Source organism: Lissotriton vulgaris, chromosome 1_1, assembly GCF_964263255.1.
Source record: "Lissotriton vulgaris chromosome 1_1, aLisVul1.2, whole genome shotgun sequence".
Taxonomy (NCBI): Eukaryota; Metazoa; Chordata; class Amphibia; order Caudata; family Salamandridae; genus Lissotriton; species Lissotriton vulgaris.
Genome location: NC_141685.1, coordinates 595,817,540 through 595,837,725, shown reverse-complemented (window position 1 = coordinate 595,837,725; position 20,186 = coordinate 595,817,540). Strand labels below are relative to the sequence as shown.

The 20,186-nt window shown below is 45.1% G+C and overlaps 1 protein-coding gene across 1 annotated transcript in view; it reads right to left on the bottom strand.

Annotated features, from left to right (window-relative positions):
- Positions 1 to 10,284: 10,284 nt before the first annotated feature.
- DNAI3 (dynein axonemal intermediate chain 3) overlaps positions 10,285 to 20,186 on the bottom strand; it is a 1,122,635-nt gene continuing 1,112,733 nt past the window's right edge. The window contains exon 23 of the mRNA XM_086954055.1: positions 10,285 to 10,546. Coding sequence (XP_086810181.1) covers positions 10,421 to 10,546 — 126 coding nt within the window. The 3' untranslated portion in view covers positions 10,285 to 10,420. The remainder of the gene's footprint in view (positions 10,547 to 20,186) is intronic.

The window sequence follows — 20,186 nt, the reverse complement described above, 5'->3', positions numbered from 1 at the left end:
GACCAACAGGCGACCAGTGGGGTACATAGCCCTCGAATAAACACCAAACATGGCATTTAAAAACTGCGAGGGATCCTGACCTGGACCTGGAAAGGGAGGGTACGAACCCAACGGCCGCTCCGAAGGAGGCTGATCCGGCAAAGGTGCACCCTGGCCCTCTTGATCTTCAGGCTCCACAACCGGAGTCGGTGCTCGAGGAACCTCTTCATCATGCACCGAAGTGTGGTGCGACTCCAGATCCTGTTCCTGCTCCTGAACTGGAGAACCCACATGAAATTGAGCTGAGAAGGAGACACGAAGTCCTTGTGATGTTTACGTGACTTCTTCCTCGAATCCGAAGACTCCTTGCCAGAGTGATGTCTGGAGTGATGTTTACTCCTTTTATGCTTCTTTCTCGAGGAGCTCGAAGCATGGCCCGAGGCCGACTTGGATCCGGACCTCGACCTCCCTCTGGACCTCGACCTCTCTCTGGACCTCGACCTCTCTCTGGACCTCGATCTCTTTCTGGACCTCGACCTCGCCTTGGTCCTCAAAGCCGACCTCGACTTCGACCGCGACAATTGCCTCGACTTCGAGCGCCTGGACACCGACCTCGAAGGCCTTCGGCTTCTCTTTCCTTCACCTTCGCGAGTAGAAGCTTCGCCTCCCGCTCACGCAAAGCTTTGGGGTTCATCTTGAAACAGGAACGACAGTTCTTAACATCGTGATCCGATCCAAGACACCTCAGACAGTCGGAATGCGGATCGGTGATCGACATCATTCGGGTACAGGAACCACATTGTTTGAAACCCGTCTTCCTCGACGACATCCTCGGCGAAGAAGTAAATCTCAACAGAGAAAACTGTAACAGCTAAACAGTGATAAGATACAAAAGTATCGCAGAAGATCCCAGAAACCGTTAGCGTCGACGACGCGGAAAAAAGGGAACTGACGTCATCACGCCGACGTGGGCCTTATGAGGAGTCAGTGACGTCAGACGGAGTCGCGCGCAATGCCGTGCTCCTATGACGTCGTCCACGCCGGCGTGCTACGAAGAATTTTCCGAACGTTGCTGGCGCAAGGGGGATATTCACAAGGTGAGGAATCCACACGGCAGATGTATCTATCAGAATGATGGGTTACTCAATATCTCCCCAATCATTCCCTCATCCTCGTTAACTTCACCTTCTATTGTTTGCGCACAGGAACTGACGCCGGAAATGGTGGAATGTAGAGTTACAAGGCATGCGGTGCAAAAAAATGAGGCTACTAAGGGAAAAGCTACAATCCATGTAAAAGCGAAGCGGGTGGGTCCTGTAAGAAAACCTAAATGTGGGGGGGGGGCTGTAGAGGTAATAGATAGCACTGATAAGGAAGATGTGCCTCATAGAGGTCAAATTCTTACTACTTCTGTTGGCACACAGACAGACCCTGTGATCCTTGATGTAGCCATAACTAATGTTAAAGAAGCTGCGACAAATACCACTAGTAATATAGAAACAATGGTTAATGATATGCAGGGCTTGCTCAACAAGGGCCTTACATAGTTATGGGACAAACTGAACAGCCTAGAAGTAATAGTAAAAAATTGGGGTAGCAATAGGGAGACCAGACTAGTCGAAGATCATACTGGGAGAAATACCAAAAAGGTTGAAAGGGTAGACAGAATTACACAAAGAAATGACCAGCAAACTACTGAAGGAAATGAAGGTAGCACTAATTCGATTATGCAGATTTGTATAGGTGATAGAACTTATGTGTTACCAACTAGCCCAGATTCACTAGTGGCATTGAGGTATTGCACAGCAGTCCCTAAAGTGGATAGGGTACATTTTTAAGAATGGCGAGCGACATAACCCATCAAATTATCGACCAATTTGTCTCATCGATGTTCTGCAGAAGGTATATGCTAGGCAAATTTTAAAAAGATTGATTGAATGGATTGAGGAACATAACATTTTGTCATAGTAGCAGGCAGGCTTTAGACTGAAGACTGACACGGTTGACCAGGTTTTTAGATTCCTTTGTATAGCTTGGAAAGAGATAACATTCAGGAAGGGGCATTTGTATATAGCCTTTGTGGGCCTAAAAGCAGCATTCGACCTTGTCCCTAAAAATCTCCTGTGGGAGGCCCTAAAGGACCAAGGGGTCCCGGGGGAAATTCTTCTACAGATTATAAGATTACATGAAGATAATTGGGCAAAGGTCAGATGGTGTCCACGAGGTGAACTAACTGAACCAATTAAGGTCAGGAGGGGCGTAAGGCAGGGGTCGTTTTAGCACCAACTTTATTTTCTTTATAGGTTAACGACTTCCCTGATCATTTGTTGGGATGCGATCATGACTCTTCTAGGTTAGGGGGTATGCCTGTGCCGGCACTTCTCTTTGCGCATGATAGGATTTTAATCTCCCAAATACCGAAAGGGTTACAAAATGTAATAAATTCCTTCAGGGAAAAGCCAAGGGGTTAGAATTAAACCCCAGTAAAACAAAATATATGTCAATTAACCCACATAAAACCTTCAGGAAAAATTTAATTGTGGATAACCAGGCAATTGAGCTTGTGCATGATTTTAATTATTTGGGTATTACCTTGGATTCAAAACTGACCTGGAGGCCCCAGCTAGAGAAAAGCAGAACTATACTCCTCCAGAATACATTCCCATTAATAAGGAAAATCGAAAGTAGTACATCCAAAGCAATTTCACCCGCTCTTGAAGTGTATAAATATAAAGCACAGTCAGCTTCATTGTATGGGTCAGAGCTGAGGTGCCCCGTTGTAAATGAAACATTCAAGGTGGGTGAAACCAAGTTTCTTAGGAAAATATTAAGTTTGCCCACACGGACACCATTGATTCCTGTACTGATGGACTTAAATTTCAAACGGTGGACGATCAAGCTAACCTTAGACGATTGTTTTGGGTTCGCTTATAGAGCACAGAAGAGCTTATCCACTACAGGGAAGGTCTAGAAGAAATTTTGGGGTTAAATGAAGGTGTTGGGTTGCATATTCATGATTGGTTTTTTAAATTGGGATTAAGGCATTACTGGGATGAGCCGTCTGATCTGACTTTGGCCTCAAAATTTATACATGATTCCATGTCCCATTCTTATAGGGTTGGGTCTTTGACCACACAATTCCTTTAAATGAAAATAGGTTTGAATTTTGAACCCTTAATTGATGAAATACAGCCACAATTGGCTAAGTTTCTACATCTCAAATATCGTTATGGTATCCTACAAATAAAGTGAAATACAGTGAAATGGGCGCTGGCCAAGGAAATGGAGGATAGGTGTGTTTTGTGCAATCTAGGTGTAACGGAGAGCGAGGCACATCTGATGTTCTTTTGTCCGGCCTATGCGCATTGTAGGAAGAAATGGATAAAACCTATTTGCCGTCTGCTTGGTACCAGATCCTGCCTTGAAGCAGAGAGACTAATACGCTCTGACACCAGGCAGACTGTGGGTTTTAGTGTCAGTCGATATTTGTTTGGTGAGAGTTTGATAAGGAAAAGGGAAGGTCGGAAACTCTAGGTTAAGAAAACGAATTTGGAGATATTTGGACTTGGCACGTGCACTTTACTGAAATAATATGAAATATATTTTTATTTGTATATTATGTAAAAAGTCTGTTTATGAGAATGTCTGTTTTAAAATTTTATTTTATTGGGATTATTTTCTTGTACAGGTACTCCCCTTTATTTAGAATGGTTTGAAAGAGCTGTTGCTCAAATCTGTTTTTTATTAACATTTTTAATTATTTAATATTTATGTAACTTGTAATACCGCAAGAACATTTTCAATTTGGTCGGTTTTGATCTAGGTTCGCTTCAAATTGAATATTGTAGCATTGTGTTTTAATTTTCATGGATATATTATGGCATAATTGTATTATTTTATGTAATCTTTTATGGTTATCTTAACTGAAAAAAAAGAATAAATGAAATGAACCACTGCGGGTGCACTTCCATCCACGGCAGAGATCTTGCAATGGATTTAATTGAAATAAACAAAAATGCATTCAAATATGTCCTCATATGTTAGACCTGGCATCCTTGACGTGGTTTGTCAGAGCTTAAGTTAAATCTTACCACTGGGTCTTGCGCAGGAGCAGAAAGTCGATAGTTCCCAACTCCCTCTCTAGGATTCCACAGAGCCAGTAAGAACTAGACTCTCCGAGACCCCAAAGGAGGGAGGGGGAGTGGATAAAATAACAAATAAGCAGAAGAGACTGCTCTGGAACTCTTCCTCAGCTTCTCTTGTAATGTCCGTCCAGCAGACTTCTTTAATCAGAGAATACTTAAATATAGTAACAATAATTATTCTTATAACTCTACTCTACTCTACTCTACTCTACTCTACTCTACTCTAACATACTACTCTAGTCTGTTCCTCTAGTTACCAAGTCATCCAGAGATTTTGATTCTCTACATAGTGTGAGGATGTGTCGTAATGGTTCATCGACCTTCTGTGTTATTAAACCTGTTAACAAATAAGCATTCCTATTAACCTTGTCTAAATCTATATTGGCCTCAGTATATGAATCTATTAATTATAATACATTTAGCTATCTTACCATTTTCTAAATTATAGTTTGTAGATATTATTCTTCTTTCTTGTTTTATTGATGCTAAAAGTAGTAAGCACTAAGAACTATTATATGTACCTATGCGTAAACTATCTATCTACTATTAAATGTCAGGCAATTTATCTCTTTACTATTGTGTAACTATTGTGTAACTCTATACCATATTCTACTTATGCTAAATATCAAAGTATGGCTCTTTTCTTATACAGGGCTCCTCTCAGTACTTTAATCTTCTTTTCCAACTGACTCAACAGTATTCTGGAGTCAGCAGATTCAGGTAAGTACTCTTCTCTCACACGATATATTTCTATGAACATTTCATCATTTCTTGTTTTACAGTTCTTTAATATGCACTTATCTCTCTTTCCTCTGTACTTCCTCCCACTCTCTGTTATTCTCTTTCAGTCCGCTTTTTCAGTCAGCTGCCACTGGAGGAAAAGCTGAAATTCTTCGGGAATCAGGAAACCTCGTGAGTACTATTCTTTTAAAAGCGCCTCTGAAATTAGTAACACGCTTTTATTGTACTTGGATATGCGGGAAATACACTAGTCAAAAACGAAGGACCTCACGTAAAACTGAAGAGCTTCGGGAAACTCGACCTTCTCCCGAACGTTCCTTGGTGAAGTGCGCAGTTTGTAAGGACCGCGCTCCACATTAACCTGGCACCTGAAACAGCTGAAAGAACTAGACCACTAACCCGCGCCAGGGAATAGCGGCTTTCTTTGTATTCCAATAATGGGTCTGGATTCGCCAACTATTGCGCTCTGGACAGTTGGGGTTATTACGCCACCGCGATGTTACTGCTGCCACACTATGACCTCTGTTCTGGGTTCTGACATGGTTCCCCTGACTTTTTGCCTTTTGACTTCCCATGTTGCTGACTTCATTTTTACTGGCTTTAGGATTCTGGGCACTTAACCACTTCTAACTAGTGCTAAAGTGCATATGCTCAGTACTCCAAACATGGTAACATTGGCTTATCCACAATAGTCATATTTAATTTACTTAGAAGTCCCTAGTAGAGTGCACTATATGTGCTCATGGCCTGTAAATTAAATGCTACCAGTGGGCCTGCAGCACTAATTGTGCCACCCACTCAGTAGCCCTTTAAACATGCCACTGCAGCGCCTGTATGTGCAGCTTAATATTGCCATTTTGACCTGGCAAGTTTATCTACTTGCCAGGCCCAACCTTCTCTTTTATTACATACAGGTCACCCCTACCGTAGGCTCTAGGGAGCCCTATGGGTAGGGTGCAGTGTATTTAAAAGATAGGACATGTACTTTTGAGTTTCACATGTCCTGGTAGTGAAAAAACGCTTCATTTGTTTACACTACGGCAATGCCTATCTCTCCCATAGGTTAACATTGGGATTGCTTTAAAACATCTTTTAAGTGTAATTTCCAAATGGACAAGGATAGAGATTTGGGGTTCGTAGTCTCTTGACTCACAATTCAAAATCACAATTCATGGTGAAGTTGGATTTTAAATTGTAAGTCTGAAAATGCCACTTTTAGGAAGGTATTTTCTTTCCTTAACCATTCTGTGACTCTGTCTGTCTCTGAATACACATCGGGGTTAGTTGACAGCTGGGATGTGTGCATTCCCTGTAGACAGTCACATAAAGGGAGAATGGGTGTGATATTTGCATCCTGATTGCCCATCACCAGGATGATTGGGTTTCTTGAGGAAGATTGGGAGGGAGGAGCTGACACTTACACTTGTGCCAGTCCCCACAAAAATAGCTGCATTGCTCCCCTGCAGTGAGTCTGGAGCCAGAGCAGTAAAGGCAGGGACCTTGCAATCTTTAAAGGCCTCTTTGATGTCTCCCCCATTTCGAAGCCACTTTTGGGAATGAGTACTGGACCCCTGACATAACCAAATCAGAACTTTGCTGGAACCAATGACATTCTACCTGGAATAAGAGCTGATGTGCTGTAGGAGGGACTGCCACTTTGCTACCTACATTGCTGTGTTGGCCAGCTGCCTTCTGTTTGCTATGCTTTAGAAAGGACTGCCACTTTGCTACCTGCTCTGCTGTGTTGGCCTGCTGCCTAATGCTTCTTGCCTGAGAGTGAGAGGAACTGGGCCTGTGCTCTACATCCTTGAACTCAAGTTTCTCAAAGGGCTTGTTGGCTTTCCTCCTGTTCTCTGAAGTCTAAGGGTCACAATAGACTTCCTGCAACTCTGCTGGTTGACTCTCCTTGCCAGTCCTGAGCCTCCGAAGTGGGCTAAGCAGCTATTTTCTGCAACAATCGATGCAGTGACCTCTTTGTGCACATCAGAACCGATACAGTGCCCTCCGATGCAGACGCAGTGCCGATTCTATGACAACGTGGGTCCCGACTGCCAGGTTCGATGATGATGCAGCGCCGATCCAAAGATGCGGCTGTGAGGCTGGACTTCGAAGCAGTGCCAACCCTTAAACACCGACTGCAATGTTCGACTCCAAGGCATTGACGAGACTATGTGAATTGGAACTGACGCAGGGAGTCCTCAACACTGACGCTTGCTCCACACAAATTACGTTTTTAGTCCTCCATCGCGGTCGGCCTGAACTTTGGATTTACCCCGGTCTGGTGTGACCTCAAGTAACCTTTTAGCGCTACTGACTTCTAAGCACTGATTTTGGATTTAATCTTTAAATATGTATATCTTGAATTCTACTGAATGGATTTTATTTTGTTTTGGTCTTGTTTCATTTAGATAAATATTCTCCATTTTTGGAAACAGGTGTGGAGTCTGTTTGTGGTGTTTTCACTGTGTTACTGTAATTTAAGAGTTGCACGGTGCCAAGCTACAATGAGGGTGAGCACAGGTTAATTTAGGTTGTGTATCTGACTTACCCTGACTAGGACGGTGGCTCCTGCTTGGACAGGGTGCATACTCTGACAACCAGAAACCTCAATATCTAACAACAGCGATGTGCACACATCCACGGCAGCCATTTCTCATGGCATTTGTTAAAAAATTACAAGATACAATCCAGTATAGTCAGTCTGGATGTGTGCATGCCTGCATCGGGCTTCTTTTAATACATTCTGCAATGTTTTAAAATCTGTTCCAAGATTGCCGCAGTGGATACACATGCATTTGGTGTAGCTATCAAAGCCAAAAATATAAATATTTAAAAAGTGAATAGATTTCACTGAAGCGATTGATACACTTTGCCACTGTTTCTTTTATCCAGAATTCAAGCCAGGCTTAATAAACAGAAATGACTATGAGTCCTTGTTTGACTTCTTACAAATAAGTCCAGCAGTCCCTCTCAAGCGATCTTGCACTTTATCCTTCTCAAGTGATGGCTCGAAAATGTTGCTAGTGACTTTGGCATTAAGCCACCTAGTTTCCACATGATTCAGTAGGTTTCATTGCTGCCATGTACAGTTCAAGCAGTCAATAGATCATAGATTGGTAAAATCTTCACCTTATCACCATAAGAAGACCTGGTTAGATGACATGTTGATAGGAAATTTACAGCCTTTCAACTCATTTCCTCTTTTGTGTACTCTGCTTAACACTCTCAAAAATGTACCTTTCTATATGTGATGCACAGGGAAGAGAAGCACAGCGCAGCAGACAAACAAAACACTTCTATATTGCATAAATATTTATTTTGATTTTACATTAAATGTTATTAAACACTTTTTAATAAATTAAAACACTTTTTAAAAATAACTGGTACTGGTAATTCAGCCTGAACAACTACATAAACAATTAGGCCACCTATTGGTGCCATGGATAATGATGTTATATCATTATTTGAACTGAAAAGTAGATAAATTCTTACCCGCTGAGATACTCAAAATGTTGAGATCATTAAATGCTAATGCTGACAGTAAAAAATCTAACAACCATGGTTTGCATGGGATACACATTGAAATGTGTACTGCCCACAACAACTTTTAGCCGCATCGCTGCGGCGGCTTTTCCCGCTGTGTGTGCCATTTTTTAAATTACCGCGTTACGTGATGAGCTGAGCTCGTCATCGGCACACAGCAGGTAAGCCTGATGACCAGCTGAGCTCGTCATCAGCATCGAAGTGGATATGAAGCGGTGCTGGACACCTAGTTGTAAAATACCAAACAACTTATGTTCAATTATCAATGCTGTAAGCTTCTAAAAATCTCAAATGTTGAGATCTTACAGGACAGTAAGTGCAACAGGAAAGCAGAACATTAAAAATGCATTTTACACAACACTGTATCTTCGCCTTGGAGGTAAGGTGTTTGATAAGAGATTTACAGACTTCAATTGCACATCTACTGTCAAAACTATAGAGGCAAGTGTGAGATTGTTCTAACCATCAAATCAAATTATATCAATTAGGAGTAACCACATGTAGTAGTTGCTAAGCCACTCTTCCAATTTGGAACCCTTGGCACTATTCTTTACTGCCTCACAATTGAGCGGAGGAAAGAGACAGTAGCTTAATTTCAGACTTTTGCACACCTTGCCCTTATTCTAGCCAACCAGTAATTAAAGTCAGTGTGTTGTGTGTATAGGGAGGTAAAGACAGGTGTAATGGATGGCATCATCGATTTGGATCAAAGATGTGTGATGCCGCTATATCAACCACTATCATTCTGTGTCATAATTGGTCACTTGACATCCGTGATCCAATGTATTGCAATCTCTACAAAGTATAGCCAATTGACATGTAAAACGTTGTAACACCATACTGAATGTATGCAGCGAAGTAGCAATAAAGTGAGACCAGGTGCCATATTATACGAATTGCACTGGGACGCAAAGGGCATGGTCTCCACCTAGACACTTTGGTATTACAGAAGGAGCTGCAGAAGCTTGTTTGGCCCTTCTGTAATACTTATAGCGCTGGTATACATGTAGTGCCAGCGTTATTTCCAGGTGTGGCCTGTGCAGGTAAGAGTGGTGGGGTGGGGTGGAGTGTGTATCAACAGACGACGAGGTAAACTTAAATTTAAAAAAAATTAAAACCACTTACTATGCGCTCGCCGCATCACCGATGCGGGGAGTGCAAGGCACTTGGTTTTTGGTTTTGTAAATTTAAGTGTACCTGGTTTTCATCTGTCGACCACTTGCCCCACCACCCTTACCTGCACAGGCTGCGCCTGGCTATTTAGAGAGGGCATGCCTCATTTACAAGGGTGCATGGCTTCATGCAAATGAAGGAATCTCTTTTCCTCTGCACCCACGCCATATTATGGAAGTGGGCGCAAAGGCACACTGACAGCCCACCACAAAAAGATGTCAGTGCACCCGAGGATAGCCCTATGGAGGGGACGAAGGGGTCCCATGGACCCCCAAGACATCCCTCCTGCAAGCGGGTGCAGTCATTCCATATACCCATTAGCAAGAGGATCTCTGTCCCCTCTCTGAAGTGCAGGTTGGTGCCCTAATGCACCAGAGTATGCAGCTCGCTTGAAGGCACTGCATTCATTGTAATCCAGTGCACTGTTCATTTTGCGCCCAGCGCACCTGTTTAAAGGTGCGCTGTGGCACAAACATGAATAGTTCACCTAATACATAATACGGGCCCTGAACTGACAACAGAAGTATTCCTGTTCATCTGTACCAGGAAGCATGCAACGTGCAATAGTGGAAATACAGGCAACCCCAGTTACTCTATGATATATGAAAAAAATTGTTTTCAACCACTTTTCAGATAAAAACAGTGTTAGGGCTCACCGCAGACTGTTTAAACACAAAAAATGTGATTCGCATACCTTCACATAATCAGTATCTTGAACATATGAAATGGACAAAGGTCCGAAAAATTAGAGTTGATTGTCTCATAGACAACCGAAAGAAAATACCTAATGATCTACCACAATGAATTTTCTCTATTATTGGAACTAATTCTAGAAAAAGTTATGTCTGGGGATTTGCGCTCAATATTCCTGCCAGTGTGGTTTTCTGGAGCTCCAAATAGGCGTCATATTCCTTTTTTAACTCGTCTTCAATTTGATCTTTCGTTTTTTGTAGTGGAAGACCCTCCTGGAGAAAAAGAAAGGGGAACAGCATATAATAGATTATCAAGATTAACACGGCTTCACTAAGTACATTGGAATGGGAGTGTTAACAAAATGAAATTTCATTACAGAGGGCTGTTGTTCTCTATTTTAGCTGCTAAATAAGCATACCACACAACAATTTTGAGATATCCTTTAGGAAGTGTGCCCCTGAATCCCATAGCCATGATGTTTAGTTCTCATTTTTACACTGCGTCTTACAATAGCCCCATTTGCAACAAGCTCATTGTCCCAAAAAATATCTGACAAACTCTGGGCCTACAAGGACCATGTGGGGTACCTTATGTAGTTGGAATATGGCCATATACGAACCACTCCATTGAAGATGTGGGACTTGGTGGTACCGACACGCTGGTTCATGACATTCTGGCCACTCGTAACTCCTACACTTTTTAAGTCCGAGTTTACTCCAGAAAGGAGGGTTATTCCTTCAAGAAATTAAGGGCTCGGACTACTGAATAATATCAAAGATGTTCCCAAATGGGATGATTAGATAATTTGAGGAAAGCACACAGTGTATTGGCCTATCAGAAATAGAGAGATTCTGAATCAACACACACACCCCTGCTTCTACTGCTTCCTGAGGCTAGTGATTAAAATAACCTGGCCAAGGCAACTCTTCGATTTTAAAGAGCTGCTGACAATATGTATAGTTAAGCAGCGTTGGTTGTCAACCTTATATAAATTAATAAATACCAGTGGATACGTAAAAGAACAAGAATAAAACATACAACTATAGGGACAGGATTTGGACGCATAATATCACTGACTGCAAAATACTGTTAGGAGATGCACAGTATGTACATACAACATAGGGAGTCATTCTTAAAGATCATGACTGGGTGATACTGAATACCTAATAATTTACAAGATGTTTCCAGGTTTGCTTATAAAATACATTGATGTAGCCGTGTCTGTTCTTAGCACTAAATGTCTGGGATGGAAGACTGTGAGATTTAATAAGATGGCCTTGAGCTAAAGCACCTCAGGTGTTACTTCTTGCCATCCCTGGCCAAAGACATTTGGTTTATCGCTCCTGTCAATCAACACACAATATTCCCATGATGCATCTGTTGTCATGATGTATCCTGGCTGCAGATGAAGGAAAGGATGGCTCACCATCAGATTCAGGGGCATGCTCCTTTACAACAGGGCATACCTTATTTAGGTAGTGTGCAATTGTAACCATGTTGTCCTACTATCTTGATGCTTGATTCACTGCAGATGCAATTCTTGCTGTAAAAGTCACAACTGGAAACAACAGGAAGGTATCTTTGAAATGCAAGAGGTCAAGGGTCGACTTTTTGGTGTGCACTGTGGTTGACTTTCAACTGCAAAAGTCTTTAGACATGGATCTCACCATTTCCGCTTTTATGCAAATAGAAAGTCTTTCACTGGTCTATATCGTAGGACTTCTGGAGGGTATTAAAATTAACTTGTTGTCACTCAGAGTAGGACACAGGCCTTTGAAAACTGTCAGGCAGCACCTGTGCACCATTTTGCTTGATGTAGTGACCTAGTCTTGAGTTATCATTCGTCCAGTAAAGAAAACATTTATGTCCTTGGTTCCTCATATGTACTAGTAGTGAAGCTAGACATCTGATTAAAATTCCGCGTGATGAAGCAAAACGGAAAAGCTTTGAACTGGTAGTGCAAACCAGTGTTGAAGTTCAGTAGGTTCATCAAGAGACATGCTTTGAAGATCTAATGATCTCATAGAGCCCCCTTCTTCCATTAGAGTGATGGCTTCCTTAATGGTATTCACTCTGAGTGATTGTTCCCTTTGAAAATTGATTTAGCTTCCTGAAACCAGGATAGGTCTCAAGGGCACCATTTTTTCTATAACACTAACACAAACATGGAAAAAAATAATTTGTTGTATTGTTTATGGAAGACATGCTTCAGAGAGCGTTTAGGAGCAGAGCTAGGATTTCCTAGTGCAACTTTGGTAAATGAAGATGTTTCTCCAGCACTAGAGAGTTAGATGTGGGCCTTTGTACAATTTGCCAGTATTGCAGGAGGTGATTATTTCTCATCCCCTGAAAAAAAGAAATCAGAGATGCTAACCTCCACACATAATGGATGGACGAGGCTGGGAACACTAATGAGTATTGTGTGTTTTGTAGTATCCTAGCTCTTGACAAACAAGTTACTTACCTTTGGTAACACATTATCTGGTAGATACAAGATCTAGCTGCAGATTTCCTACCTTTGAGGTTCTTAGGCGTCAGACTGGATCCAAAATATTTTTTCCCAAGGACGCTCCTACGCAATGGTAGGTGGCGTTGGTTGGCTCCACGTGGCATCGTCTGTGCTGAAGTGACATCCATGTCACCTATATAGGTGCCAACTGATGTCAGTTACTTTTCATGATTTTCTGTGCCAGAAGAGCGGATCCATGAAGTGCACTGACAAACTAGGGCCCTGAAAGGGATCAGCCTTAACTCTAGAAGCTTGTCCTCAGAGTGGGGAGGATGGGTGAGTTGGTAAGGAATATGTGGCTAGGTCTTCTCTCTACTAGATAATGCGTTACTGAAGGTAAGTAGCTTGTTCTTCCTATAGAGACGTTTAGCCACAGATTCCATACCTTTGAATAGATACCCAAGTGAAACCATCCCCGGTGGTGGGCTGCAGACAATTTCTAAACTAAAAAGTCCCCTGCAACAGAAGATCCTCCCGAAGAGGGAGCCTGATCGGAGTATCAATGCTCATGTTCAGAAGCTCAGAATACCAGATTCTCTGTGCCCAGTCCAGAGCCACAAGGCTGAATTTGACCCTGATCTTCTTGAGAACTCTGGGAGGAGTGGCATGGCTGTAAAGGTATACAAGAGGCCTGAGCTCCACTCAAGATGAAAAGCGTCTTCGAGCAAGAGCTGCCTTGGAAACCCCAGCGCTAAAAACTGCTGACATTTCGCATTCTCAGCTGAGGAGAACAGATCTAACCAAGGCTCTCTCCACTGCTGAAAGAGACCTCGCGTCACCTCCAGATGGAGATACCATTCGTGATCCGCTACGAAACGATGGCTGAGTTTGTCCACTCTCTCATTCAGGGAACTTTCCAGGTGTTGAACCACCAGGGATATGCCCTACTGTTCCAGACAAAATACCAGAGATGCAGGGCCTCTTGACAAAGGGTCCACAACCACACCCTACCTTGTTTGTTGCAGTACTACATGGCGGTGGTGTTGTCTGTAAACACTTAGACATGCATTCCCTTGATGGAGGGTAGGAAGGATTTTAGTTCCAGTCGGACCGCTCGGAGCTCCAGCATGTTGATGTGGAGTCTAGATTCCACCAAGGACCGGAGTCCTCTGAACTACACCTCACCCTAGAAGTGACGCATCTGTTACTATTGTGAGGTCTGGTTGGGGAAGGGAGAGAGTTCTGCCTCTGACCCAACCACAGTTCTTTAGCAGATCTTTTTCAGTTCCCTCTGAGATCTGAATACTGTCTGAGAGATTCCCCTGGTGCTGCACCCAGTGTAACTTCAGATCCCACTGCAGAACCCGCATATGCCATCTGTTACTAGTAGGATGCAGCAAGACTTGAGGCCCATTAGCTTCAGAGTCATTCGCGCCGAAATCCAGGATAGAGTCTGAAACATTGGTATCATAGTCTGAATATCCCGGGCTTGCAGCTTGGGAGGATAAGTCGAAAACTGCACTGTGTCCAGAACAGCGCAGATGAAAGGGAGCATCTGTGAGGGAGTCAGGTGTGACTTTTGCACGTTGATATTGAACCCCAGCAAATGTATACGGTCCACTGTAGTCTGGAGGTGGGAGATGATAGCCTGAGGCGAGCCTGTCTTCAGTTGTCAGTAGTCGAGATAGGGGAAGACTAGCACCCACCCCTGATCCCTGCGGAAGAGCTGCAACCACCACCATCACCTTGGTGAAAACTTGAAGGCCAATGGTAATGCTCGTGGCTCCTCTAAATCGCAGGTAACACCAATGCACAGGCAGGTAATGAATATGGTTATAGATGCCCTGCAAGTCCAGCGATACCATCCAGTCTATTGGGTCCAGAGCAGACAATACCTGAACCAAAGTCAGCATGTTGAACTTCTCCTTTTTCGAGGAACAGGTTGAGGGTTCTCAGATCCAGGATAGTGCAAACCCCCTTGTTCTTTTTGGGAATCAGGAAATAGAGGGAAGAGCAGTCACTGCCTACTTCTGATACTGGCACCCTCTCTATGGCTCCCTTGGCCAAGAGAGCAGTGACGTCCTTGTAGAGCAAGGACAATTGATGCTCCGTCAGCCGATTTTGGGATGGAGGCAAAAGGGGAGGGAGGATTAAAAGGGAAGGAAGTAGCCTCTTTGAATGATCTGTAAAACCCACCTGTCTAATGCTATGGACTGGCAGTGGAGGGGATGATGGCTTATTCTGTCACCAACCGGATGCCCATGATCTTGTAGAGCAAGACTAGGAGGGCTTAGAACTGCAGCTGTGGGGCGAGTCGTGGTTGTGGAAAACATCTGGCCGCCTGATCCACGGGTTCGATATGAACCACGACCTGGCCCCTGCACAGCCTGGGAAGGTGGCGTGGGGACGTGGCTGGAGTAGGGTTGGTGTGGTTAAACCCCTTCCATAGCCACAAAAGGGGCATACTGTGGTTGACGGGGGCAACTGAGAGGCCCAAGGACTTGGCTGTAGCTTGTGATTCCTTAAAGTGCTCCAGTCTCCAAAGAGACAGTTGCCATCAAAGGGCATGTCCATGAGGGAAGCATAGACATCCCCTGAAAAGCCTGATATTCTCAGCCAGGCATGGCGTTAAAAAGCCAAAATCATCGAAGCCGCTCTGCCCAGTGAGCTGGTCGTATCCAAACCACACTAGATGGTAAACTTTGCTACATCTCTCCCATCTTTCACTGCTTGGAAGTTTAAGGCCTGGGCCTCCTTCGGGACTTGTGGCATCACTTGCGCAACCATGTCCCACAGAGTGTGGGAGTAGCGGCCCAATAAGCATGCAGTGTTCAACGACCGCAACGCAATGCAGACCTGGTCAGTGTGCATGCTCTCCCCTGCCCAGCTCCACCTGTAAGTGCTGCCCTGTGAACCCTGAGCTCTCCGTTTTGCCAACGGTTCGGGGTCCTCCTTCACATACTGGCTCCTGCCTGTGCCTCATCCCTGATGGTCCAGTGAGAGAGCACTCTGCTGGTTCGCCTCTTTTGGCATTTTTCACTGTCCTCTTTTCTTTCTTTTGCTCTCTCTGCTCCCTTTTCTCTCTCTGCTCTCTTTTCTCTTTCTGTTCCTTCTTATCTTTTGGTCTTCACTCTACTTTTGCGCTACCCGCTGCTGCTGGCCCCATGTCCCCTCCCTCCTCCAGGGTTTCCTTCCCGCTCCCACTTCCCAGGTGACCGCCCTCCAGACCCCTACTTAATGGTGGCCACGCCACGGGTGCGCTAACGGCAAGCCAGTCTGCAACCATCCCTGAATCGATTGCGACCAGCACCAGGGACCCTGGCAACTCCAGCACCCTCCATGCTCTCAATACTGGACACAGCAACAAATGCCAGCTTTTTGACGCCGAGCAACACCCAAGGCCTGATCTCCTGTTGACCCTGCTGCTGCACCTTCACCCACAGCCGGAACCCAGCAGCATCCCCAGCCTACCACACATCACCGCCCAGAAGCCACTCAACTGCATCCTCGTCAAAGTGTGCTTCCTACACAAGCACACCATAGACATCTGGGACCTCCTCAACATCCAGGTGCTCAATGTCGTTTTTCTCACAGAAACCTCCAACTCAGCCCCGACATCACCACTGTCATTCCTGACGGATACTAGATCCTGTGAAAAGAATTCCCCACCCGCCCAGGAGGAGGCCTCGCCATCGTCCACAAAATCTCCCTTCGCATGACAACTACTGGCACAGACGACACTACTACTCTCATGGAGCATTTCCACTTCCTGCTCCAGACAAACACCAAAACGACTCTTCGCGGAACCTTTATCTACAGGTAGCTCGACCCCTGTGTGCTTTTCACTGACACCTACGCCAACCTCACCTTACCCCACACCCTCACCTCCACAGACTACATCCCACTTGGAGACCTAAACTTCCACCTGGACAACCACGACAACCCCAACACCACAGCGTTACTAGAGAACCCCGCCAACATAGGACAGAAGCAACTTGTCACCGTCCATAGACACAGTGGGGCACACATTCAACCTCATCTTCACAGAAGGAAACAGCGTTTCCTACAGCCACACTACGGAACTTCTTTGGACTGACCACCACTGCATGCACTTCTCCTTCAGAAAACCCACTGTACACCAGATGCCAACACCGCAGCACAGAACCTCCACTGCTGGATCACAAACTGCGACAACACACTTGCCCCACTCAAGAAAGCTACACGACGACACAGCAAAAAATCAAGCTGGTTCACCCCTGCAGTCTAAGAATCCAATTGCTACTGCCGACGACTGGAAAAGACATGGAGGAATGGCAAAACCCCAGAAACATGCACCGCCTACAGAACAGCCACCACATCACACCTCCAACTCATCAAATCCACAAAGAAGAACTTCCTCCAAGGCAGAATCCTCACCAATGCCCACAACTCCAAAGAACTCTTTTCCATCATCCAGGAATTTGCCAAACCCGGCAGCGAAATAACAGACATCCCACCCTCCCAAGACTTTTGCAAAATACCTTTTTTCACCTCAAGATTAAGACGCTCTACGACAACTTAGACAACTAAGATCGCCGCATAGATGCAGCCTCCACCTCCAGCAACGCGACCCAACAGACCCTGCTCACTTGGACCCCACTCACGATAGAAGACATCTTAACGACCATGAAAAGCATCCACTCTGGAGCACCCTCAGACCCCTGTCCTCCCCACATCTTCCACAGAGTGGCCATGGCCATCGCACCTGAACTACGTTAGACGATCAACTGCTCCCTCGAGACCGCCAATTTCCCCGACAATTGAAACATGCCACAGTCAACACCCTCCTGAAGAGAACTTTTGCAGACCCAATGGACCACAAGAACTTCAGGCCCATCTCCCTGCTTACATTTGCAGCCAAGGTCACTGAAAAGGCCGTCAACACCCAGCTAGCAAACTTCATCAAAGCCAACAACGCCCTGGACATCTCCCAATACAGATTCTGCAGCAACCACAGCACAAGACCGCCCTACTCTCTGCCACCAACAACATCTGTTCCCTCCACAAAAAGGGTCAAATGGCAGCCCTCATCCTCCTGGACCTCTCAGCTCCCTTCGACACCATCTCCCACCACACACTAGCCACCAGACTCCACGACACCGGCATCCGCCCTCAACTGAATCTGTTCATTTCGCACCCAAACTCTCGGAGCCAACAGAGACCAGGTGTGAAGTACCCCAGGGATCCTCCCTCAGCCCCATCCTCTAAAACATCTACATGGCCCCCCTCGCAACCATCTTCAGAACCTGTGGCCTGAACATAGTCTCCTATGCCGATGACACCCAGCCCATCCTCTCCCTCACCAAGGAACCCAACATCACCAGGCACAACTTCCAAGAAGGGATGAGAGCTGTTGCCACCTGGATGAACAAGTGCTGCCTGAAACTCAACTCTGAGAAAACAAACATCCTCATCCTTGGCTCCACCCCCTCCGCATGGGAGGACACCTCGTGACCCCCCACCCCGATGAACCATGCACAAAACCTCACATCTTCTCCAAGCTGTCCAGCCTCTTGGATTCCTATCTGGAGGTGCGGCAGGGAACGCGTCCTCTGACATAGAGGCCTGGACTACCAAGCCCTCAGGGTAGGATGTTGAGTAAGAAAATGTAGGTCCCCAGTTGGTGGGTAGTGGGCAATGTTCCTGTTTACAGTAGCCACTGTACAGGGTTTGGACCAGGTTCCCCGTAGGATATCGCGAGGTGCTTCATTAAAAGGGAGAAATGGTTGTGAAGATGGAAGCTCCTGGCTGCAGCACTTCTATCAAGAGGTAAGTCTTGACTGCCACTGAGGGTAACTGGAGATCCAGGACCACAGCTGTCCTCTTCACCACCATGGAATAAGATGCTCTCTCCTCTGTAGCCACAGTAGGGGGAGAAAGCATACCAGTGTCAGGGTGTGCATCTAGACCACTGGCCTCCTGGTGTGTTCATCACACCAGTCCATTTCCTGGCCTTCCAACTGGTATTCTAAAGGATCCAGTGAGCCCCCTGATTCATCCCTGAAGCCTAGCTCTTCCAACTATGGCTCAGGCACCGCCCTAGGACCCATGAGTCTTAGTGACGCCAGAATCAGCTTTGACCGAAGCCGTTCCCACTCCGTGTCAGATTTGTCAAAGTATATGAGGCTGGCATAGCCGGTCGGCCCCGGAAGAATTGGTGTCTGGGCCGGCGTTACCAATGCCAGTCCTGATCCGTTATCGAATCTTCGGGTGCCCATCGGAGCCAAGGCCAGAGTCGTCGAAGTAGAACCTGATAGGGTCCCCTTCCAACCCGAAGGCACGCCGCTGAGGTTGGTCTGCTCAAATGCGCGTTGCATGGCCTTGTAGAATTCTTTCATTTGAGGGGGAGTTACTCTGGCTCGAATGATTATGCTCCTTCGTTGCGTCAGCCAACGGATGAAGGAAAGTCAAAGCACGCTTCAACTTATACTTCTTATGCTTCTCCTCCTGGCCCCCGAGTGACTTAATGACATGGAGTGGGAGGAAGAATACTAGGGGCTCCTGACCGTTCCGGAACCTCCTGGAGGTCGCGCAATACGGCTTTGCCTGCAAAGCCCCTAGCAGCTTCAGTGACCGTCCCTCAAAGCATACGATGCGATGGCGCGGCAGTACGAGCATGAATTGGAGTCGTGATCGTGCTTGAGACAACAGAGACACACTAGATGTGGGTCGGTAACCGACATGGCACGCTGACACATTTTAAAACTTGCCTTCCTTAAAGACATGACCTCTGTAGGAAGCTGGCTCTGTATATACTGTACCAAAATGAGATATAGTGTGCACAGAGTCCAGGGAGTCCCCAAAGGTATAGCAGCAGCTAAACTAAGTAAGCATCAACAGCTCACTTTGTGGTAGTGTGGGTGAGCAGTTAGGCTTATCCAGGGGATGTGTTAATCATTTATTGTATTCACTCAATCAAGGACTGATACACACACTCAAAGACGGAATCCAGACCAATTAGGTAAGTATAAAAAAGGTTTACTTATGTTTTAATTTTTAACCAAGCACGAGTTGGTACAGGTAGGTGAAATATATTTTCAAATGCAAGACTGTTTAAGGAAATGCAATTGTGCTTGGAATTACAATTGTTACAGGTTTGTAAATACTTTGAAATCAGTATAAATTACACAGTAATTACTTTTGGAATACTTTTCGATTACTTTTAGTACTGGAGTGGTATGCCTAGACACCACACCTTAGGATCTCTAAATACAAGATAAGAACAACTTTTTATACTCCGCAAAAGAATTACTTTTTTCTTCATACAACACAGTTCAACACATTTTTTAGACTAAAAATATCTTTACATAGGTTCCTATGGGGAAAATGTGGTAGTGGCTTCTCAGGTAAGAACACGATTTATGAGGGTGAGTTTCGGGGGTTAGGACCAAGGTTCCCTAAGTTCTAGATGGGCACTCGAGTTG